General features: G+C 36.4%; 1 protein-coding gene across 5 annotated transcripts in view; it reads left to right on the top strand.

The window, feature by feature from the left end:
- Positions 1-22,803, top strand: part of NARS2 (asparaginyl-tRNA synthetase 2, mitochondrial) — a 130,983-nt gene that overhangs the window by 80,327 nt on the left and 27,853 nt on the right. For 4 of the 5 annotated variants that reach the window (XM_010990147.3, XM_031460437.2, XM_064492754.1 and 1 more), the window contains 3 exons: positions 14,763-14,895; positions 18,786-18,884; positions 18,983-19,020. In XM_010990147.3, the coding sequence (XP_010988449.1) occupies positions 14,763-14,895; positions 18,786-18,884; positions 18,983-19,020 (270 nt within the window). The remainder of the gene's footprint in view (positions 1-14,762; positions 14,896-18,785; positions 18,885-18,982; positions 19,021-22,803) is intronic. The other variant, XM_031460435.2, reaches the window with a different exon arrangement.

The raw sequence follows: 22,803 nt of genomic DNA, 5'->3' as shown, positions 1-22,803 counted from the left end.
GATCTGCTTTCTGTCACCATAGATTAGATTTCCCTTTTCTAGAATTTCATATAAATGGTATCTATGTAATACTTAGTTTATTTTATATAAGTGGTTATCATACAGTATATATTTACTCTTCTGTATATGACGTCTTTCACTCAACATAATGCTTTCGAGATTTATCCAGTAGTTTGTTCCTTTGTATTGCTGAGTGTTACTCCATTGCATGGATATGTAATTTGTTAATTTATTCATCTTTTGATAGGCATTTTAGTTGTTTCCAGTTTGGGCCTATTTTGAATGAAGCTTGTGAAAATTTGTGCAGGTATGCACATGTTACGTGCATATGGTTTCATTTCCCTTGGGTAGATACCTAAGAGTTGTTGGCTTGTATGGTAAATGTATGATTGACTTTAGAAGAAGCTGCCAAGCAGTTTTCTGAAGTACTTGTACTATTTTACAAGTAAAATACTGGTGAGTAAGCAATGGATGAGGGTTCTGTTTGCTCCACATCTTTGATAAAAATTAGTGTTGTATTTTTTTAATCATTCTACTAACTCTATGATATCTCACCATATTTTTTTAACATTTCTTTATTGAATTATAGTCATTTTACAATGTTGTATCAAATTCCAGTGTAGAGCACAATTTTTCAGTTATCCATAAACATACATATATTCATTGTCACATTTTTTTTTGCTGTGAGCCACCATAAGATCTTGTATATATTTCCCTGTGCTATACAGTATAATCTTGTTTATCTATTCTGCATATGCCTGTCAGTATCTACAAATTTTAAAATCTTTGTCCCTTCCCACCCTCTGCCCCCTTGGCAACCACAAGCTTGTATTCTATGTCTATGAGTCTGTTTCTGTTCTATATTTATGGGGTTTTTTTGTTTGTTTGTTTGTTTTTAGATTCCACATACGAGCAATCTCATATGGTATTTTTCTTTCTCTTTCTGGCTTACTTCACTTAAAATGACATTTGCATTTCTGTGATAACTAATAGTGGTAAACTTTTTTTCTTATGTGCTTATTGGGCTTTCATATATCTTCTTTTATGAATTATCTTTTTAATTCTTTTGCCCATTTTAATTAGGTTGTTTGTCTTACTATTGTTATAAGAGTTCTTTGTATGTTCTGGCTATGTCCTTTATCAGATACATGTGTTATAAATACTTTCTCCCACTGTGCCTTTCTGTTCCATCTTTTTAACAGTGTCTTTTGAAGACCAGAGTTGGGTTTTTTTTGTTGGTGGTGGTGGCTTATACTTTATCAGTTTTTTCTTATGTGATTTATGATTTTTGTATTCTATTCAAAAAGTTGCAGAGATTTTCTTCTGTGTATTTTCCCTAGGAATTTTATAATTGTAGCTTGTACATTTAGATCTATGATCTTCCCGACTAGTCTGTAAGTTACCTGTAGGTAAAAGTCATACCTCATTTACATCTATATTTTCCTTAGTGGTTTGTAGCCTAATAAATATATTTGTTGAAGAAATAAATAAATATGTCTCATGGTAAATAATGATCTTAATAAGATAAGGACAGATAGCTAGACCCTAGGCTGCAGTAGCTATTTCTTTTACCTCTGTGGGTTTGAACTACTTCTGTGCTTTGGACTTATTTCATCAATCTATTCTGGCTGGAAAAAAAATATCCCATCAGAAAATGCATTGACAAACTTGGAATAATATTATGTTGGATCTATTTAGGTATTTTAAAATACCCTTATTATGAAAGTAAAATTTTGTTTTACATTTCCATGTTGTTGGCATGAATTCCTCTTTGTATGAATTTGGGAAATTTAGTGTCTTTCAAAAAAATTGAAATTTAAAAATTTCACCTGTATACTATGTGCATGAATTATAGAAACCACTGAAACACTTCTGTGTATTTTACTTTACCAAAATAGATTTACTTCCTTTTATACAAATAAAAGGAAACTTCATCTTTGTTCCTCAAAAAGAAATTTCTAATAAACTGAGCCATGGTTTTTGCTTCTTTCTCACCAGTAAAAACTGGCAACAAATAAGCTTAGTCACATATATTGGTTGATGTTCACATTATTTCTATTTATCTTGATGTCAACCCCCACTTGATTTCCCATGTTATACCCCTACACTGAAAAAATAAAACTTGTATTTTGCCACTTTAACCAGGTAGCAGACATTGCTGCATAAATCTGTGTGATTTGGAGAGTATGCAGAACCTGAGCCATCCTTATTTAAGAGGCAGATTTCGTTTATGAATTATGATAGAGATTGAGAGATAAAGATAAAAACCTACAGATTTTTGTTTCTGGAACATGATTTGGTGACTTTCCTTAGTTTTTTCAACTGGGTACTTTCCTATTCTGTGCTTTTACTCCAGATTCTACTTCAGGACAGTATAGTGTGAGGTTCATTGAAAACATTTGGTGACCTCTAGGCAAAACAGTGCTTTAGGGGCTACTGTACAAAGAATTATCTCAAAAATTTTCATGCATGCCCTTTGTAGCCAAAATACATGTTGATTTGATAACTGTATCTCTTATATACCTCTTGAGGGTTAGCTGTGACTTGGGAACTTGAAAATGACTGCTCAGATACTTTGAAGTCTCTTTATCCTTTGTGTAGTTCATACAATTATATTATTAAGAGTATTTGTTTTTCTTTGTGGCATTCAGAGACACATAAGTGAAGCCAAATTAAAAGGTGGAGGCGCTATCCATTTCATCATGTATCTGTTTTAGAAGTTCTTTCTCAGGGAGCCAGGACCACTGGAGAACAGTTAGTTCATCCTCATCTTCCAAAGATGATAAATAAGATGGTTTGTAGTTTGCCTAGGGTTGAGTTAAAAGTCTAGAAAATAGAAAAGCCTGATTCTGAGTCATACGCATATGTAAAATGGAGTTACAAAAGCTGCAAACACGGATTACCGAATAATTCTTAGGTTTTGCATCAGTGCCTTTCAGAAAGAGAGTCTTTTTAGCAGAAGGGAGGAGCTATGCCTATAGACACAAAGTAGAGCATTAGTTTTATAAAGCAGCGCCTGTGAAAGAGGCCTCGTATGGCAGAGCAATAGCTGTGGGGAAAGTAGAATATGTACGACTGGGCACTTGAACCATTCAGAAGCCGTACCCAGTAACTCTGTCCTCCATGATCCCTTCCCTTATGTCCCATTGTCTGAACATACTTTTTTTCTAGTTGATTATCTGCATTTATTGAGATTTCAACAGTCTACTTCGGTGTTGGACAGTGGAACTTACTGTAGTGATAGAATTGTTCTGTATTCGCACTGTCCAGTATGGTAGCCACTAGCTGCTTGTGGCTCTCCAACACTTGAAATGTGGCTAGTGTGACTGAGGAACTGAGTTTTTATTGATTTTATAGAAGTAGCCACATGTGGCTAGTAGCCACTCTATAGAACAACACAGAATTAGTTCGCCTCTGCCCAGATTGTAAAGCATTGAAGTCATCCATGTCATATTCATATTGCCCTTAGCATAGTAATAATGCTGGGCAATTGTATGTACTCAGTATACATTAATATTTGTTGAATTAAATTGAATGGTAAGAAGGGAAAGGTAGGAAGCTTGTAGAACTGAGTGGTATTCTGATAGGAGGTTTGGGCTCTGATGCCAATGCCTACCCTTTAATTTTAGTATAATTTTGTTATTTTTTTTTATAGAGTTATAGGTAGTATAAAGAATAATGATATATTCAACATCTTATTTCCCCCAAAATACTTCATTTCTTTAGTCTCCTATTTGTTCTTTTCTAATCATATCCTCTTCCCTCCCTATGAAAACTAGCCACTATCCTCAATTTTGTGTTTTTCATTCCTTTTCTTTAAAGTTTCATCACTTAAGTTCATGTTTATAAACAATACACAGTTTCATTTTACAAGGTTTTGAATTTTCTATAAATGAATCCGTATGTGTGTATATTCTTCTGTGACTTACTGTTCACTTAACATAATTCTAAATTATATCCATGTTGTATAATCTATTAATTTTAACTACTGTAGGGTACTCCCTTTGTATGAATATACCAAAAGTTATCTATTTAGTTACTGATGGACGGTTTTTCCTTATGTTTTGCTAGTGCAGACAGTACAACTGTGAAATCTCTGTGTATTTCGCCTGGTGCACATGTGAAAGACTTACTACAGGGTCCAAAAGGACATTTCTCTGCTCTGTGTATGTCTGTCTTTGTCCTATTCTCCTCCTCTCCACTTCCTCACCCCTCTCCCCTCCCTTCCCCTCCACACCTTCTAGAATACAGGGAAAATTAATGCAGAAGAGTAGAGAATTTTCTGCATTGTTTTTATAGGCTGTGTGCTCCTTTGAAAGGATCTTACTTCTGTTTGTTTCTAGTCTCCCATGGTCCCTTTGTGCTTTTGTGTTCATAGACCAAGCTCTGATTTGGAGTCTGTCAGGAATATTAGAAATGTTTTATTTCATGCATAGTCCATAGCTCTTATGCAAATTGTACTCTTTTTGTGAAGTAACACCTTTTGTATCATTTGTGCAATTTACTTTCAATCATAATTGGTAGTAAGGTCTAGATCAGTGATTATAATATCTGAGAACTTTTTAAAAAATATAGGTGCATCAGATTTCAGCTCAAGCTCCCAGAAAAATAGATTTAATTGGCCTGAGGGTGGGGCTGGACATCAAGATTGTTTTTTGAAGTACAGTAGGTTATTCTATGCAGCCGAGATTGAGAACCACTCTAGATCACTTGTTCTCCAAGTGTTGTCCTTGGACCAGCAACATCAGCATTACCTGGGAGCTTGTAGCAAGATAAACTCTCAGGCCTACCCTAAGACTTACTGAAGCAGAAGCCCTCAGGGTGGGGATCCAGCAAACTGCATTTTAACAAGTCCTAGGTGATTGTAATGCAAGCCAAAGTTCTAGAACCACTGCTCTAGATCATCTAAGCATTTATAACAAAGCCTATGGATTTGCCTATTCTGGATATTTCAAAGAAAGGAAATCATATTATATGTGGCCTTTTGTGTCTGCCTTCTTTCATTTAGCATAATGTTTTCAAGGCTCATCCATATTGTAGGTTATATTAGTACTTTGTTCCTCTTTGTGGGTGAATAATATTCCATTTTATGGATATACCTCATCTTGTTTATCTATTAATCCATTAGATGAACATTTGGATTGTTTCTGCTTTTGGACTAATATGGAAAATGCTGCTGTGAGCATCCACATATGGAATTTTTTCGAACACCTGTTTTCATTTCTTTCACACTTGTACTCAGGAGTAGAAATGCTGGGTCATATGATAATTCTGTTTTTAACTTTTTAAGGGATCACCAAACTTTTTCACAGCAGCTGCACAATTTTACATTCCCACCACTGCTGTGCAAGGAGTTTCTCGGTAGTCTCATCAACACATGTTATTGTCCATTTTAAAAATTAATAGCCAGGGGGAAAGGTACAGCTCAAGTGGTAGAGCACATGCTTAGCATGCATGAGCTCCTGGGTTCAATCCTTGGTACCTCCTGTAAAAATAAATAAACAAATAGACCTACTTACCTTCCCCCACAGAAAATTAATTAAGTTAAATTAAAAAAAAATTTAATAGCCATCAAACTTTTTAAAAAGCATATTGATTAGTGATCTTAACTTCTTTTAGGGTAGTGGTTCTTAATCAGAGATTCACATAATGATTACTTGTGGAACTTTTTTTTTTTTAACATTTTTTATTGATTTATAATCATTTTACAATGTTGTGTCAAATTCCAGTGTAGAGCACAATTTTTCAGTTATACATGAACATGTATATATTCGTTGTCATATTTTTTTCTCTGTGAGCTACCGTAAGATCTTGTATATATTTCCCTGTGCTATACAGTATAATCTTGTTTATCTATTCTACAATTTTGAAATCCCAATCTATCCCTTCCCACCCCCCACCCCCTTGGCAACCACAAGTTTGTATTCTAGGTCTATGAGTCTATTTCTGTTTTGTGTTTATGGGTTTTTTTGTTTGTTTTTTAATTCCACATATGAGCGATCTCATATGGTATTTTTCTTTCTCTTTCTGGCTTACTTCACTTAGAATGACATTCTCCAGGAGCATCCATGTTTCTGCAAATGGTGTTATGTTGTCAGTTTTTATGGCTGAATAGTATTCCATTGTATAAATATACCACATCTTCTTTATCCAGTCATCTGTTGATGGACATTTAGGCTGTTTCCATGTCTTGGCTATTGTGAATAGTGCTGCTATGAACATTGGGGTGCAGGTGTCATTTTGAAGTAGGGTTCCTTCTGGATATATGTCTATTCCTAGTCTTTTGAGGAATCTCCATACTGTTTTCCACAGTGGCTGCACCAAACTGCATTCCCACCAGCGGTGTAGGAGGGTTCGCTTTTCTCCATAGCCTCTCCAGCATTTGTCATTTGTGGGCTTTGGAATGATGGCCGTTCTGACTGGTGTGAGGTGATACCTCACTGTAGTTTTGATTTGCATTTCTCTGATAATTAGTGATATTGAGCATTTTTTCATGTGCCTATTGATCATTTGTATGTCTTCCTTGGAGAATTGCTTGTTTAGGTCTTCTGCCCATTTTTGGATTGGGTTGTTTGTTTTTTTCTTATTAAGTCGTATGAGCTGCTTATATATTCTGGAGATCAAGCCTTTGTCAGTTTCATTTGCAAAAATTTTCAACCATTCCGTAGGTTGTCTTTCGTTTTATTTCTGGTTTCCTTTGCTGTGCAGAAGCTTGTGATTTTCATTAGGTCCCATTTGTTTATTCTTGCTTTTATTTCTATTGCTTGAGTAGACTGTTCTAGGAGAACATTTTTGAGATGTATGTCAGATAATGCTTTGCCTGTATTTTCTTCTAGGAGGTTTATTGTATCTTGTCTTATGTTTAAGTCTTTGATCCATTTTGAGTTTAGTTTTGTGTATGGTGTATGGGAGTGTTCTGGCTTCATTGCTTTACATGCTGCTGTCCAGTTTTCCCAACACCATTTGCTGAAGAGAGTGTCTTTATTCCATTGTATATTCTTCCCTCCTTTGTTGAAGATTAGTTGATTTGTGGAACTTTTAAGTATACTCATAGCCAGAATCCTCCCTAGATTTTCTGAATCAAAGTCTCTAGAGGTAAAGCCCAGAATTAATACTCCTCTTTAAGAATCATTGCCTAAGGTAGTGGTTCTCAGTGTTTGGTCTGGGGATCCCTGGGTTCCACTGAGACCCTTTTGGAAAAGTCCTTTGAGACTAAAACTATTTTTGTAATAATACTAGGCCAATATTTGTCTTTTTCATTTTCATTCTCTTGTGAGTGTACAGTAAAGTTTTCCAAAGTCTTCATGGCGTGCAGTAACACAACAGATTGAATGCATAAGCAGATAAAAGAATCCAGCTGCCTTCCATTAAACCATATATGAAGGAGATGTATAAAAATGTAAAACAGTGACACACCTCTTATGAATTTTTATCAAAAATATGTCTTTATGATGTATGATAAGTTTGTCATTGTTTTTAAATGAATTCATAAATTTTTTTAGTGTCTCAGTTTTAATGATAATTATTGGCAGACGTAACCTACATAAAATCTCTTTTGCACTAATTGAAAGTACAAAGAGATCTTGAGACCAACCAAATGAGAACTGTAGACCTTTGGAAAGGGAAGAGACCAAAAAAAAAAGCTTCTTACCCATTTGTTGAACACTTATCATATAGTTAATATGGATTAAGTTTTACATATTTTATTTCATTTCATCTTTGTAATAACTCCATAATAAATGTATATACTTAACCCCATATTCACATGGGAAAATTTAGTCTCAAAGACATTAACTTGACTAGTTCATAAGTAGAAGAGCCAGGATTTCAATTTAGGTCTTTAGAGTACATACTCCTAATCACTACCATGGCCTTCAAAAAGTAAAGATCGTCTGTACAGGACTAAAGCCCAGGAGATTGTTAATAGTTCAGTGCCATAATGCCTCATCTACTGCTGTAGTATCAAGGCCTCAGAAAAGTTAACGTTTGGAATCTTCATAGACTTAAATAGCATGTAAATACCTTGTGGTGCATGTACCTAAATCAGAGTTCTCACGTGTTGTTCTCTCTCACGGAAGGACTAAATATGAGAAGTAGAAGAGGGATAATCTAGGCATAAATAAATACAGTGGACAAAGTACACCTTTTTTGGAAAGGTGATTTTAGTGTCTTATAAAAACATGAGGATAAATACACAGAAAGAACTGTCAGCAAATTGTGACCCTTTGAGAAAAATGTTTCTTTTTTTGTTTGTTTTGGGGCAGGGAGTTAATTTAACTGATTGATTGATTTTTTAATGGAGGTACTGAGGATTGAGCCCAGGACCTCGTGCATGCTAAGCTTGCACTCTACCACTTGAGCTGTGCCCTATCCCCCCAGAGAAAAATGTTCCTTTTTGTTGTTGTTATCTTCTAAATGCAGTCAGTCCTCTGAAGAGTCCATTGTTGCAGGAATGATGAAATGGCAATAATTGTTTTAACTTGTTGGTATCCACTCTACCAGAAGGCAAAGAATCAGGTGCTTCTCTGTTTACATAAATGAGACTTAGGGAAATTTTTTTCATGTAGTACAGTAATACTTTAGTTTCTCAAAAAGTAAAATCTTTGCTAATTAGAGAAATCCAGCTGATCTAGTCTGTTTCAAAGCTGTACTTGTTACCTACAGAGCAAAAAGTAACATGTGGGCAGCCTTTTCAAAAAAACATTCTTTTATCTCCTAACGCCTTTTGTGAAAATTTTTTTCAGAGAATAGCAGAATTTTTGCTTAATAATTGATATTCTGTTCACCATTTTCCCCTTCTTTCTCCTCTATCCTTACCCCTATCCCAGTGCTGTTTCAAAGGTTCAGTTTGGGGATTAGCATATTTTATAGAAAATAAGTTACCTGCCTATTGGACAACTATTAATTCTGTCGTGTGTGTCAGGCACTGGGTTAAGACTTGGGATACTATAATGAACCAAAAAATAGGTAAGGTCACTCATGAAATTTACAGTCTAGTGAAAGAGATGGACATGAAATAAATAATCACATCCATATATGTTAGGTTTTTATTTTGAAAGGCACTGTGAACCCTAGTGTGTGGTGTTACTAAAGAGCCTAGTGGGAGGATTGACCTGGAAGGTTGAAGTCAGTGTGAGGGGTCAGGAGAGGCAGGAGTTCTGGTTGTGGCAAGGGAGACGATTGACTCAGTTGGTAGATGTATGCTTTTGGAGCTTAAAGAAGAAGACTGGGCAGGAGATAGAAATTTGTGAATTGTGTGCCAATAGGTAATTAATTGAAATTGTTGGCTAAGGTGAGGTGATTTAGGGAGAATGCAGACAGTGAGCCTTTGCTCACTGAGGGATCTAGGACTGCTTTGAGGAATGCTAGTGTTTAATAAACAGCTGAAGTAGAATGGAGGAGGAGACAGAGGTGGAAGTCAGATAAATAGGAGGAAAACTAGGAGATTACAGTGTTAAATATTTCAGGAGGAGAGAATATATTTCAAGGAGTAGTAAACAAAATCCAAACTGTCCTTACCATGGCTTACAAGGAAGAACCTACGTGTTCTGATGCCTTCCCACCTCTTGGACCTCATCTCTTACCATTCATCTTGCTGCTGGCCTACTTCTGTTCTTTACACATGTCAGGCTTTTTCCTACCTCAGGACCTGTATGCTTCCTGCTCCCTTTGCTGGAATGTCCTTCCCCCCATTCAGATGTCTTGTCAGAAAAGAGAAGCCAGCTTTCTACTCCCCTTAGCAGGATTATCGTCGGACTCTATCGAACTTTGAATCTCCTTATACAATTAAGATTAAATTTGCTTGGGCCTCAGGTTCAGTTCTAAATCAGATATTTAGGACATGTTAAAGAAAACTAATTTTGCAGAAATGTTTTGCAATAATGGTAAAGAATAAATACTTAGATTTTAGACTGCATCCTTGCTAAGGCATCTTGACGAGAATTGATGAAATGGTAAGAGTTACTTCTCTGGAAACCCTTCCACCAAGTGTGCTGTTGGAGGATAGAGGAAAAGAGGAAAGCTAAAAAGGAGATGCCCAGAGTCTACTCCATTAGGCAAGTAGAAATAATGAATGACAAATATGTCACAATACTGATAATCCAGTTGCTACAAAGCAGGAGTAAAATAGATGATTATTTTCTGGATGATGGGAATGGATACCACTTGACAAAGACTGTTTTAAAAGCCAGTTTAAAGCTGTCTGTGAGTTCACTTGAGTTCAATGAATGTTTCCTGAATGACAGTAGGGGAGTGATAGGAGGTGGGAGTGGGGGCTTTAGGGAAAGTTGCTGATCCACCTTATGCTGAATAAGTTCTACTCTAGCTAGAGAATGGTATTTCTTCTGTTCCTTCAAAATACAAAAATTAGCTCTTAAATTTCAGGGCCAGAAGGAATAAATGATCAAGCAATCAGTGACCATTTTATAGTAATTCGCTTGCCAATTTAGGGCTTTATAAATCTCCACACAAGGGAGAAAATGACCTTTGTAGATCCTTTTTTTGGTGACTTTTTATTTTTAAAAAGCCATTTTTGTAGCTATCTTGGTTGTTGTGTTTTGAATGTACTTTTATTATCTTAACCATCAACTCCAAGCTCATGGACTTTCCTTATATAGCTTTCTTCTCTCTGCAATTTGGCACAAGAATGAGTCTTAGTGCTTAGTGTTTTCTTTTTCTGCTGGTCTCTTCTCATAGCAGTACTGGCCTTTCACCTGGTTTTGTATCTTATTTTAGAAATGGCCTTGTTCTCAGATCTTATTTTAACTCTTGGTTGGGCCAGACATTGCTGCAAATGACTTTCATGTCTGTGGAAGACAGAGAAAAAGAAGGTATCAGCAAGAGTGATTTCTTGTGGACCATGAAACAAAATTACTGTAAAAGGTACTAGAGAGTAATGCCAAACTGCCCCCATCTCCCACTCGTGTGAGGATTCAAAGACCGGAAAGGCTAAATGACTTGCTAAAAGTTGCAAAATATTGATTAAAATTTATCTTCTCTTTATTTGCATGAAGTCAGCATATCCTAGAGAGCTGTTACTTTAACACATAAAACAAACAAGCTATTCATAAGGAAGGGAAATCTACAAAACTGCTTAACCCCATTTATCTTTGAGAAAGTGGTGGGGTAGAGGAGGGTGGTATATTCCAAATTTTTCTCTCTGATTTACTGGGTTTGTCCATGTTCAGCTAAGAGCATCATTATTTTCATATCATGATTAAGGCTGTGACCATTAGAGTCAGATCTACATTTGAATCTGGCCTCCAACACTTATTAGGCTATGACTCTGACTTTTTCAGAAAGCTTCTTAACCTCTCTGAACTTCAGTTTCTTAGCCTGAAAAATAGAAGTAACAATACCTACTTTATTGAGTTAGTGATAAAGAAGTTAACTATAAGGTTCTCACGTCTAACGCCTGGCCGGCAAGGAGCACTTGCTAATGGTAGCTGCTGTTACTACCACCATCACCACTATTAGTACTACTATGACTGCTATCACTGCTTTATAATAGAACACTGGATGCTGACATCGGGTGATCTTTATTGCATAGTTTAAACATTGACCTACTTAAAGACTAGATGCTGCAAACTTGTGGTTGCCAGAGGGGAGGGGGGTGGGAAGGGACAGACTGGGAGTTTGAAGTTTGTAGATACTGACAGGCATATGTAGAATAGATAAACAAGATTATACTGTATAGCACAGGGAAATATCTACAAGATCTTGTGGTAGCTCACAGCAAAAAAGAATGCGACAATGAATATATGTGTGTTTATGTATAACTGAAAAATAGTGCTCTACACTGGAAATTGACAACATAGTAAACTGACTATAACTCTACAAAAATTTTTTTTAATGAAAACAAATACAAAAAAAAAAAACAAAACAGACTAGATGCTGAATTAGGCAATTTTTCAACATATCTTCCAGCTCATTTTTTCTTTCTGTTAATTCGCTGTGGCCATTGGTTTTTACTTACTCTGTTAGAATAATATGTAAGTTTTGGGTATCTTGATTAGAACCTGATCCTTACTATAATTAAAATAAAAATCCCTGATCCTCTTCTATATTTTATACTAGGGAGCTTACCCTGTATTGCTGGAGAAAATCATTAACCACTGTTAAATAAAAATACCTGTTGCTACTTGTGTTGGAGCCCTCTTTGTAGAATTATCATATGAGAAGCAGATGTCCTTGACTTGAATCTGTAGTTCTTTTTAGATGCCGCTATTTTATCGGTACCTAGTACCTTAATACATATAATGTGTCTCTTTGGAACAGCAATCCCATTAGCCTTCCTTGTAGTTCATGATAACTACACATTTCTTGGAAGTTTCCCTCAGAGCCTCCAAAGTAAATTTCACTTATGCCACCCAGATTCTATTTATGCCCTGGAAAATCCCAATAAAATATCCTTTGTTGTTAGTGAATATCTGTATATACAATTTCTTATGATGCAGTACCAGAAAAAAAATGTCATTTTATTTATTTAGATATCCTATTGCCATCCTACCTAGAAATGGCATAGTCACAGATTTAGAAACTTAAAGCCTTATAATTTTTGGATTTATTGTTTGGGACCGACCTAGATTGTTTGACCCATTTTAGTTACTGAGTAACAGCCACAGTAAAATAACATGAGTATTTTTCTGTGTATTATTTGTAATGTTACTGTTTGTGAGGATGTTGTGCTTTTCCAGTTCACAACTAAGGAAGCCTGTCATCATCATTATTACTCATTCATTCATCTTGAGCACCTGTTTTGTCTTATGCACGGGAGATGCAGAGATGAATAAAACATGATTCCTGCTCTGGAAAATGTCATAGTTTATTGAGGGAGAAGGTTATGAAATACATAATTATATTTCCAAGTGGTACGTTCTGTATAATAGATATATAAACAAAGTGTTACAGTCATATGAAGGAGGGAACATTAAATTTGATAAGGTTACAAAGAGAAAGTAACATTTGAGCCAAGTCTTGAAGGATGGATGGGAACTTGGCATTTGGAAAGATATCAGGGAGCAGGGGACAGGCATGCAGGGAGAGGACAGCCAATGCAAAGGCTTAAAGGCATTTAAGGAGAGTGTCCTCAGTGTGCTGGAGGAAATGCTTTTTGAGGGAAGGTGGAGTCAAAGTAAGGCGTTTGAATTTTATCCTTTTAGCAAGGGGAATCATTGAAGATTTAAAGATTAGGACTGATATAATCAGATTTGAGTTTGAAAACTTACAGTAGTTTGGGGGCTGGAGGAAGAAAAACAGATGGCAGAAACGAGTTTACACTGAGACAATAACTGTGGAGATAAAGGAGAGTCTCTAGATTTGAGAGAGATTTCCTAGGTATAAACAGTCTATTTCTGTAATCCACATGATAGGGGAAATGTGTGGGCAGTGGGGGAAGAGTGGGGATCTGGTTTGTGTGTTGAGATGGGTTAACTGAGATTAACAGCTGGGGGAAACGTAAAAAGAAAAGCAAAATTGTTCATTATTTGTTTTTTGTTTGTTTTGGGGAACTGGGCCACAGTTTTCATTTTGCACAAAGTAGGTTCAGTGTTTTCAGGAACATTCTAGCAGGCAAGTCTAGACCTGAATCTTGGGAGAAAGGTTACCATAGTAATATTTTTGAGTTCTTACTGTTTATTTTTCCATTAAAAACTAAAATTCTCAGAGGTTAGCTGATCATGGTCTCTGGAAGGTGGCTGTAGAACCAAAACATAAATTCCTAAGCTTCTTACCAACTAGGCCTTAACTGAAATGGCCTTAAAAAATAAATTTCATGATTTCCACTGTAATTGTTTTACTGTTTCATTTCCCAGAGTATCTTTACTTAAAAAGACAACAAAACAAACAAAAAACTGATGTGTATCCATAATCCATATGTTTTCTGCACTGTTTCCTGATCTTAATGTTTTCTGACTGATGACAGACGAAGAGTGTTCAGGATAACAGCCCAGAAGCCCCAACCTCTTGTTTTGTTCTAGCAAACCTTAAAATTCAAAGATTAGATGGGCCTCAGAAAATATTCATTACTTCATATATGCTTGATCTAATCTTAGGGGTTGCCCTGTTTCCATGTGAGGGAGACACTGAGTGTTAAAGAATGAAGGTGTCGTGACTGCTTCTCTGCAGGAATTTTAAAATGAGGGTTTTTTTTTTCCATTTATGTTGTGAGTTCTAGTCCTTTTTGAAAACCATAGAATAAAGTAGACAGTTCTTCAAAATCCACCCACCCCCAAATGTCAGGAGTCATTCAGCATTGATTGAAACTCATAGGCGATTGTGGAGGACTTGAGTAGGCCTCGGGCAAGGCAAATCACCAAACACACCTGATGCTCTTTTTCATGTATCTAGAAAATGATTAGCATGCCTTATCCACATGAAATTACGGTTTTAACGGTTACTAACTAGATTCTCTATGTGGCTTCTTGGGCTGTGGTGCTTTTCCTTTACTTTGTTCTCAGTTGCTGTTTCAGGCAGCCACAGTAGAGTGCACCCGGAGTGGTTATAATTCTATATTTAGTAAGCTGTAGGGTTTCTAAAGCATTTGCAAATTCCTTTGGGATAAAATGGGTTCTATAAATGTAACATTTTTAATGAAACTATTATTATCAGCCATTAAAGAACTACAGCAGCTAATACATGTGAATTTGCAAATAAGACAGAAGCACAAAACTTTTTTTCTTAAGAGCTCACTGAATGTTTTAATTTTAAATACTTAAAATTAACCATGTAAATCTTATTTTTATACCTTTAATCTTGAATTGCAGAGCTTTTACTCAAGTGTTTACCTTTGGCCCAACATTTCGAGCAGAGAATTCTCAGAGCCGGAGACACCTGGCAGAGTTTTATATGGTAGAAGCAGAGATTTCCTTTCTTGAGAATCTTCAAGATCTCATGCAGGTAGGTACACAAGTTTTAAAATAGTTTCTAAATATCAGACATATGTGACATTAAAATGCTTCTGTATACATTTTTAGCTTGTACGTCTGTGCCTTAGAGGTGTTTATAGACTGAAGAAGATGGAGAACTACTTAATTTAATAAATGTCTACTAAATGATGTTAGTGTCGTAGTTTAAAGTACAAGAGTCAAACAGATGTAAGTTCATATCCAAGCCCTACCATTAACTTTGTTATGATGTTACCTAACTTGAGTGATCTTCAGCTTCCTCAACTATAAAATGAGAATAATAGTAGCTATTTCATTAGGTTATTGTGAGAAGTAAATGAAATAATGTATATAATGTAAAGCACCTAGTATGAGGTCTGGCACAAAGCAGGCTTGATAAATAGTAGCTCTTGTTATTTGCTAGGCACGTAAATAACACATCTTGATGGAAAGAGAAACGTTTCTCTAGCTGTGTTATTAGGCAGCATACACAAAGCTGCCAGAGCTCTGGCTCAGGAGGTGACGCTGGAGAGGTGGTCAAGAGTCAGATCATGAAAGAAAGACTTTGTGTTTGAATGCCATGATAAGTTTGAACTCAATCCAAAAGATGAAGGAGAAAGAGTTCTCAGCTGGGAAAGGCCATGGTCAGAGTTACATTTCAGAAGTATCTCTCTAGCAGCAATATGAAGAATGATTTAGAGGAAGATGAAAATGGGGATGGGAGCCTTTTCAGGAGGCTGCAGCCATAATCCAGCTAAAGCATGCAAACTCTGAAGCTAGATGGACCAGGGTTTGATTCTTAGCACCTTCATTTACTGGCTATGTGACCTTGGACAAGGGACTTAATTTCTCTGAGCCTCAGTTTCTTCATATATAAAGTAGAAATAATAATTTCTACTTCATAAGGTAGTTCAGAGAATTAGACATATTGTGTGTGTGTGTGTGGCATTTAGAATAGTTGATGACACTTAGTAAGTACCCAGAAACTGTTAATTGTTATTATGGATTCTCTATCTGGTACCATTTTGGTTAATATCATAGTTTGGATTTCTCATTACAAGATACTTATTTTAGCAATTTTCATCAACTCTTACTTTATTCATTTCTACTCTCATTCACCCAGTAAATTACCCAGTTCTACTTAAAACATCAGTTATACTTCCAAATAGAATGGATTCACAATTTTATTATCCTATTTTAGGGTGTATTTCCTAGTAAATAAACCTAAAGCAGAGATCTGTGTGTAGGGTATTATTGGAGAATGCTCTTGAGAAAAACATCTGTAAAGAAAGGAGGAAAACAGCATTGGGCAGAAGGAAAAGCTGAACTGTGATGCATTTACAAACAGAGGCCTTAGCTAGTTCTGTGAGGAACTTTGGAGCTGGAATGGTCCTTTATATTTGTCCCATAGGAAGGCAAGTGGCTCCCCACATCAACCAGTCACTGACGTGGACTAGCCTGGGAAGGGGTATAACCTTGGGTAAGGCAGTGCACTTGGCCTGGGCAGTTCCTGAAGAGGGACCCAACTATGAACCATCAGCAGTTGATTTTCCCAGCAGCTAAAATTCTTGGTTCCGAAGGAGTGTTCTGGCAACACAGTGCAGTATTCCCTTATATATACCCCTTTAACATCTCCCACTGGTTTCTCTGGGTCAGTGTCCCTCGGGGGGCGCTTCTGGTTGTCCCCACTAGGGAGTGGGTGGAGGAGCAGGGAAGACTGGTTCCTACTGGCATCTAGTGGGTAAAGGCTACGGATGCTGTTCAGCATCCTACAGTGCACAACCTCCTCTCCCTCAGCAAAGAATTATCTGGCCAAAAACGTCAATAGTAACACCGATGAGAAACCCTTTTCTAGATTTAGGGATTCAGAATCTGAGCCTCAAAGCATCAGTAAAATTCCTTAGTCAGCTTTCAGTGTGAGCCCACCACTAATTCTAAACTGTTCTTTCACTCAGGCAATGGGAGAGCTGTGAGGAGTGGAACCACACTCTTTACCTCCTATCTCTGCCTTCACCTTGTCTCCACTGCCCCAGCATAATACCAGAGGGAAAGGTTGTAAAGACAATACATAGAATATGTTAGAATTTATTAAACATAATCTTTGCTCTATTCTATATTTACATATAATACATATAAGTATGTATTCTATAATTACATAATTCTCATTTATTTGGTACTCCACTGAGTGGTACTCTGGTTATATACTGCTAACTGGTTTAATTAATTGAAATGTGAACTTTTTCCTAAAGATAGAAGAAAAAATTATGCTCCCCCTGAAAGTAATCTCCTGCTTCTCTTAATTTTCTCCCTTAATTTCTTCCAAATTCTGTGGAAATTATTTATCTTGATGAGACCAGTCTCAAATATTCAATCAGAATTTGTAACAAAGGATTTTTTTCTTCTCATGAGGCATAAGCAGTTAAATATTACTATTTTAGTGCTATCGAGTAATATAATTTTTAAAACATCTGAGGGTTATGCTAACTCTTCTGTTAGGTTTCTGTTTTCTTCAGATATATTTATAGAGCATGGTGTAAAATTTAAGTTAGAAAAGCCAGTGATTTTCTTCTTCAGGTGGAAATGCACTGTTCCTTAAAGACCCTGTTTAATAGTCCCAGTGGTCAGTGTTCACCTTACAGCTGAATATGTTGAATCCCTCAACAGTGCAAGCATGCTATCCAGTCTACCTGTTCTTTTTTCTTCCCAATATGTGTTGGCTTTTTTTGAGTGATTGAAGGATATAACCCTTCAGAAATCATTCAGGTACTTAGTGATCTCCTTATCACTGCTAGATTGAAGGTGATATAGCCTCAAGGTAAAAGATCTTTAGCCTCCTTTTCCTCTTCTTTCATCAAGTTATTCCTTATTTCTCTACAAAATAGTACGTATAATGTAAAAAATGTAAAATATATATAAAAAGAAATCTAAAAATATTTTATATATGTAAATAAATCTATATGGTTTCTTTTGATAATTAAGTGCTTTCCTCTATCTTTCATACTAACTCTGATGCTTAAGCCCCCACTGTGTTTCCAGGCTTGATAGGGTATCCAGTGATTAAAAAAAAAAAAAAGAAGCAGAGGATCCCTGCCTCTGGGGCAAACTGTACTTAACCAATGTATGTATCTTTATGAGGACACATTCTGAGATCACAATGATCTCACTGCCTTCAAAACAGAAATTTTAGTTTTGATTAAAAATATTTTAGGAATATTTTCCTTTCCAGTTTTTTCTTCTAAGAAGTTTTTCCAATGAGACTTTTATAGACACCCACAATAGAATGAATTCTTATGTACTGATTTGTGTTATATAATGATTTGTTATTTTTTACTCTATACCTTGCAAAGCAAAAAGGTATATATTTAGATGTAGCTATATTTCTCATTGCTTCTCCAATCCTAAAGTTTACTTTCATTTACCAGTGACTGAATGAAGCACTTTTCAAAATGGCCCACTCTTCACAACAGCTGATGCCTATTGTGAGCTTCTTTTTACTGGGCACTAAGCTATGTCTTGTACATGGATTACCTCATTTAACTATCACAACAACCCTGTAAGCTAGGAAATGTTACTGTCCTGATTCTATAAGTGAGTATACTGAAATTTAGAGAGGCGTCAATTTGCTTTAGCTGTTCATTTGACAGCCCACTTCAGGGTCAGTACTGAAACTGTTAACAGAAGATTGAGACATTTTTCTTTCCTTTTTTTACACCCTCTAAGAAGAAGTTGTGATGCCTCCTCTAATCAATCTGGAAAACCAAATTAACTTGCTCCAGTATATTCAGAAAGTAAGAGGCCTAATGGATTTACAGCTGCTCAGACCTGGAGAGCAGTCCTTACAGGGCCCTAAACAGGTGTTTCATGTAGCTTACATGTCGGGTAATTCTCTGTCATTTCTCTTAGGTAATGGAGGGGCTCTTTAAGGCTACAACAACGACGGTTCTGTCAAATTGTCCTGAAGATGTTGAACTGTGTCACAAGTTCATAGCTCCTGGCCAAAAGGTAACTAGCTTTGTGGATAAAGCCTTTTAAATATGTTTATTACAGGTAATGAATATCATTACATTTAATAAATTTTCTTTTTCTCTTTTCTTAACAAGGACAGATTAGAACATATGCTAAAAAACAACTTTCTAATGTAAGTAGATATACTTTCTCTGAACCTTTTTCATACTTTATCATTGTATTTATCACACTGTATTAAGTTTTGTATGTATATCTGCTTATCACATTCCCTAGACTCAAAGAAAAACCATGTTTTAATTATTTTTAGAGCACTTATGTCTGGTTCATGGTTGATGAGCAATGTTTCATGAATAAATCAATGAATAAATCATAAGAAAATAAATGAACATAATAATTATTAACTGTATTACTGCAATTCAAACTAATTATTAAGTAATCAAAATCTGGCTTGATTAAAAAATAAGCTTTTAAGATACCTGTAATGGCTGCCTCTCAGTTTTCCTCTATTTCAGTCTTCTTTCTTTTCCTTCTTTACCTTCACTTGCTAAAATCTGAAAATATATTCTGAACTGTTTTTTTAGCCATATATTGTAAACCTCAAGATTTGTCTTTGAAATAAAGCACATAAATTATTGCCTCATTTCCACTATCATCCTGTTCAAGTAGAACTTGATATTGGACTGCCTGTTTATTCCACCAACCATATTAATCAGATAGACTGTTCTTTTCACAGTTTATTATAAAACAGATGCATATTTGATATAAAAAAAATAAGCAACCTCTTATACATAGTACAAACAACTTATGTAAGACTTGTATTCAGCATATTTACAGAGGAAGTGAGACTGATCCTCAGAAGAACAGAAGATTGTCTCTGAACATAAGTTAGTATCATTTTTCACTTGCCATCTTAGATTTAGGGAATTTTTATTCTAAGAGAATCAAAAATTCAACCTGTCCTTGAGGAGGAGAATAAAAAAAACTTGGCAGACTTGACTGAGCTGCAAATATCACGTATCAGACTAGACGTTCAGGCTACAAGTTAAAAGCGATGAGTCGTTGAGCCTGAGCCAATAGCAAGGCAGCGGCTGTGGGATCAGAAGAGGAGGAAACAGTCAGGAGCCCTGCGATAGAGAACTGAAGGGCAATGAAGTACAGGTGAAGGCTTTTTAGATGTTTTCTTTCACTTAAATGCATATTGAAGATTTACTATGTGCCAGGCATTGTTCTAGAACCTGAAAACTATCTTAAAGCAGTGAATAAAGCAGATAAAATTCCATGTCTTCATTGAGCTTATATTTCTAGTGGAGGTAATAATAGACAAGAAACACAATAAATAAATGAAACATGTAGTCTGTGAAAATGAGTAATAACTTAGGGGAAAAGACCCAGAGAAGAGAAAGATAAGAGAAGACAAAGGAAAATGAGGAGATAGAAATTTTAGATAGTGTGTCAGGGAAGATCTCACTATTTTTGGGTGGAGATCTAAAGGAAGTACAGTAAGAGAACTAGCTATATGGGTAAGTGGGAAAGAATATTCTAGGCAGAGGGAATAGCAAGTGCAAAGACCCTGAGGTTGGAGCGTGCCTGCTGTATAGTGAGGAGTGAATGACGGAAGAGAATAATAGAACATGAAGTAAGAAAGGAGAGGGGAGGTGGGGAAATCATGTGGGACATTGTAGGTCACTGTAAGGAGTCTGGATTGGGAAGCCATGGAAGGGTTCTGTGCAGAGAGCCCACGGGATCTGAATTGGATTTAACAGGATCACTGCTGTTTGTTGGGAATAGGCTGTAGTGGGACAAGAGCAAGCGCAGGAGAACGAGCAGGAAACTGCTCCAGTCATCTGAGGGAAACTGTGTGGTGATTTGAACCCAGTGTTAGTCGGGGTTCTCCAGGGAAACAAGACCAACAGGATGTGTATATAGAGAGAAAGGTTTATTCTAAGGAATTAGCTCACACAGCTGTGGAGGCTGGGCAAGTTCAAAATCTGATGTAGGAGCCCAGCAGGTCCTAGAGACTCAGGGAAGAGCTTCAGTTCAAGTCCAAAGGCAGTCTGCTGGCAAAATTCCGTCTTTCTTGGAGGAGGCCAGTCTTTGTCTAGTAAGGCCTCCAGCTGATTGGATGTGGCCCACCCGTGTTTTGGAGGGTAATCTGCTTTACTTGGGGTCCACTGATTTCAGTGTTTACTCATCCGAAAAAACACCTTCTTGGAAACGTTGTGAATGTTTGCCCAAATATCTGGGTACTGCAGCCCAGCCAGCTTAACACATAAAATTAACCATCACAGACCAGGGTGGTGGCAATGGAGATAGAGAAATTGTCCTGTTCTGGATATATTGTAAAGATAGAGCATACAAGACTTTCTGAAAGTGGGAAAGAGAGAGGAGAGTCAAGGGTGACTCGAAGGTCTTTGTCTTACACAGCTGTAAAAATGGAGTTGCTGTTATCGGAGATGGGGGAAGCCACAGAGTAGCAGGGGGTTTGTGGGGAGAAAGGGGGTGATACCAGGCTTGTCATCACCAGGTGTCATGTTAAGATTGACATACTTTTCAGACATCCAGTTTTAGATGTTGGGTAGGCAGTTTGAGTGCACAGATCTGTAGTCTCCAGGAGAGTTCTGGACATAAACGTGTTGATAAAAGTTATAATTAAGTAGATAAGGAAAGAAGTAATTTGGGCACCCCAATGAATCTGTGTTGGTAACAGAAAACTGGGGAGACCTTAAGGAAAATTACCCAACTCTTATCTAAGGAATAAGATCTAAGATGGAGTGGGTGGAATATCCATCTTTTATTGAATATTTGCTATGTGCCAGACAGAGGGAAAGTTTACAAACATTGTAGTTCACTTTTATCTTCACAGCAACTCTGTGGGTAGTTACTATTGCCATTCTATAGATGACGATTCAACTCAAAGAAATTAGACAAGTAAAAGATGAGATGGGGATTCAAACTCATACTTACCTGATTTCAAAGCTCATATGCTTTCAACCAGTATGCTTCATGTGTTTGAAAGAGCGCTGGAATTAATGCTAGAGCACTTGTAGCTCCACTCCGATCTTGACGTACCATGTAACAGTCCATTCATGTGAAGCAGTGAGATTGGGAATGACCTCATGGGCTGTGCCGTCTCAGTCATGGCCATCACCATCATCCATTCCACACAGCACAGATCCTGATTGTGGTTTAAATTTGCATGTGTGGATTCTTGTTTAGTGTTTATCAACTCTGTGTGGTCAGGGGCTTGTTTATTTTACATTATTACCCCCAGTGCTTAGCACACTGCCTCTAATAGGAACTCAGTAAATATTTATTAAATAACTGAGTGAATGAGTAAATGACATTTGAGTAACCCTGAGGGTGAAGGTATTCTCCTTTAAACTAGGTCCTCTCCCTGAGGTTTTCTCCTAACTCTGTCACTGTTTACTTTATGCTCTGCGTATAGTGAACTATAAGAGGACTTGAATTCTAATCCTGGCTCTACCACTTATTAACCATTGATGAATGAATTCATATTTTTCAACAAATATATATTAACTCCCTACTATGAGTTAGACACTGAGCTAGTCACTGAGGATTTAGGAGTGAAGATGAGCATGGATTGATTCTTTTCTTGAGTTTAAAATATAGAGAAAAAGATGAATAGTTAAATATTTGCATGAATAATTATTTACTTACAACTATGAACTTGATAAATAGTAAATCTTTAACCTTTCTGAGCTTGTTTCCTCATCTATAAAGTGATAACTTGTCTGTCTTATTTTGTTAGAAGGATCAAATGACCATGCTGCTTAAGCAATTTGTCAGACTAGACAACTTGAAAACCTGAAGCAGAACTACAAAACATCTAAAAATTCTATTTAAAATATTATGAAATCCTTTTAAATGCATTGTTGACTTCACTAGAACATAAGAGAATTTCCAGGACCTAGAAACAAAGAGGGAACTGAACACC

This window comes from Camelus dromedarius, chromosome 12 (genome assembly GCF_036321535.1).
Source record: "Camelus dromedarius isolate mCamDro1 chromosome 12, mCamDro1.pat, whole genome shotgun sequence".
NCBI lineage: Eukaryota > Metazoa > Chordata > Mammalia > Artiodactyla > Camelidae > Camelus > Camelus dromedarius.
This window is presented reverse-complemented; position numbering and strand designations above follow the sequence as displayed.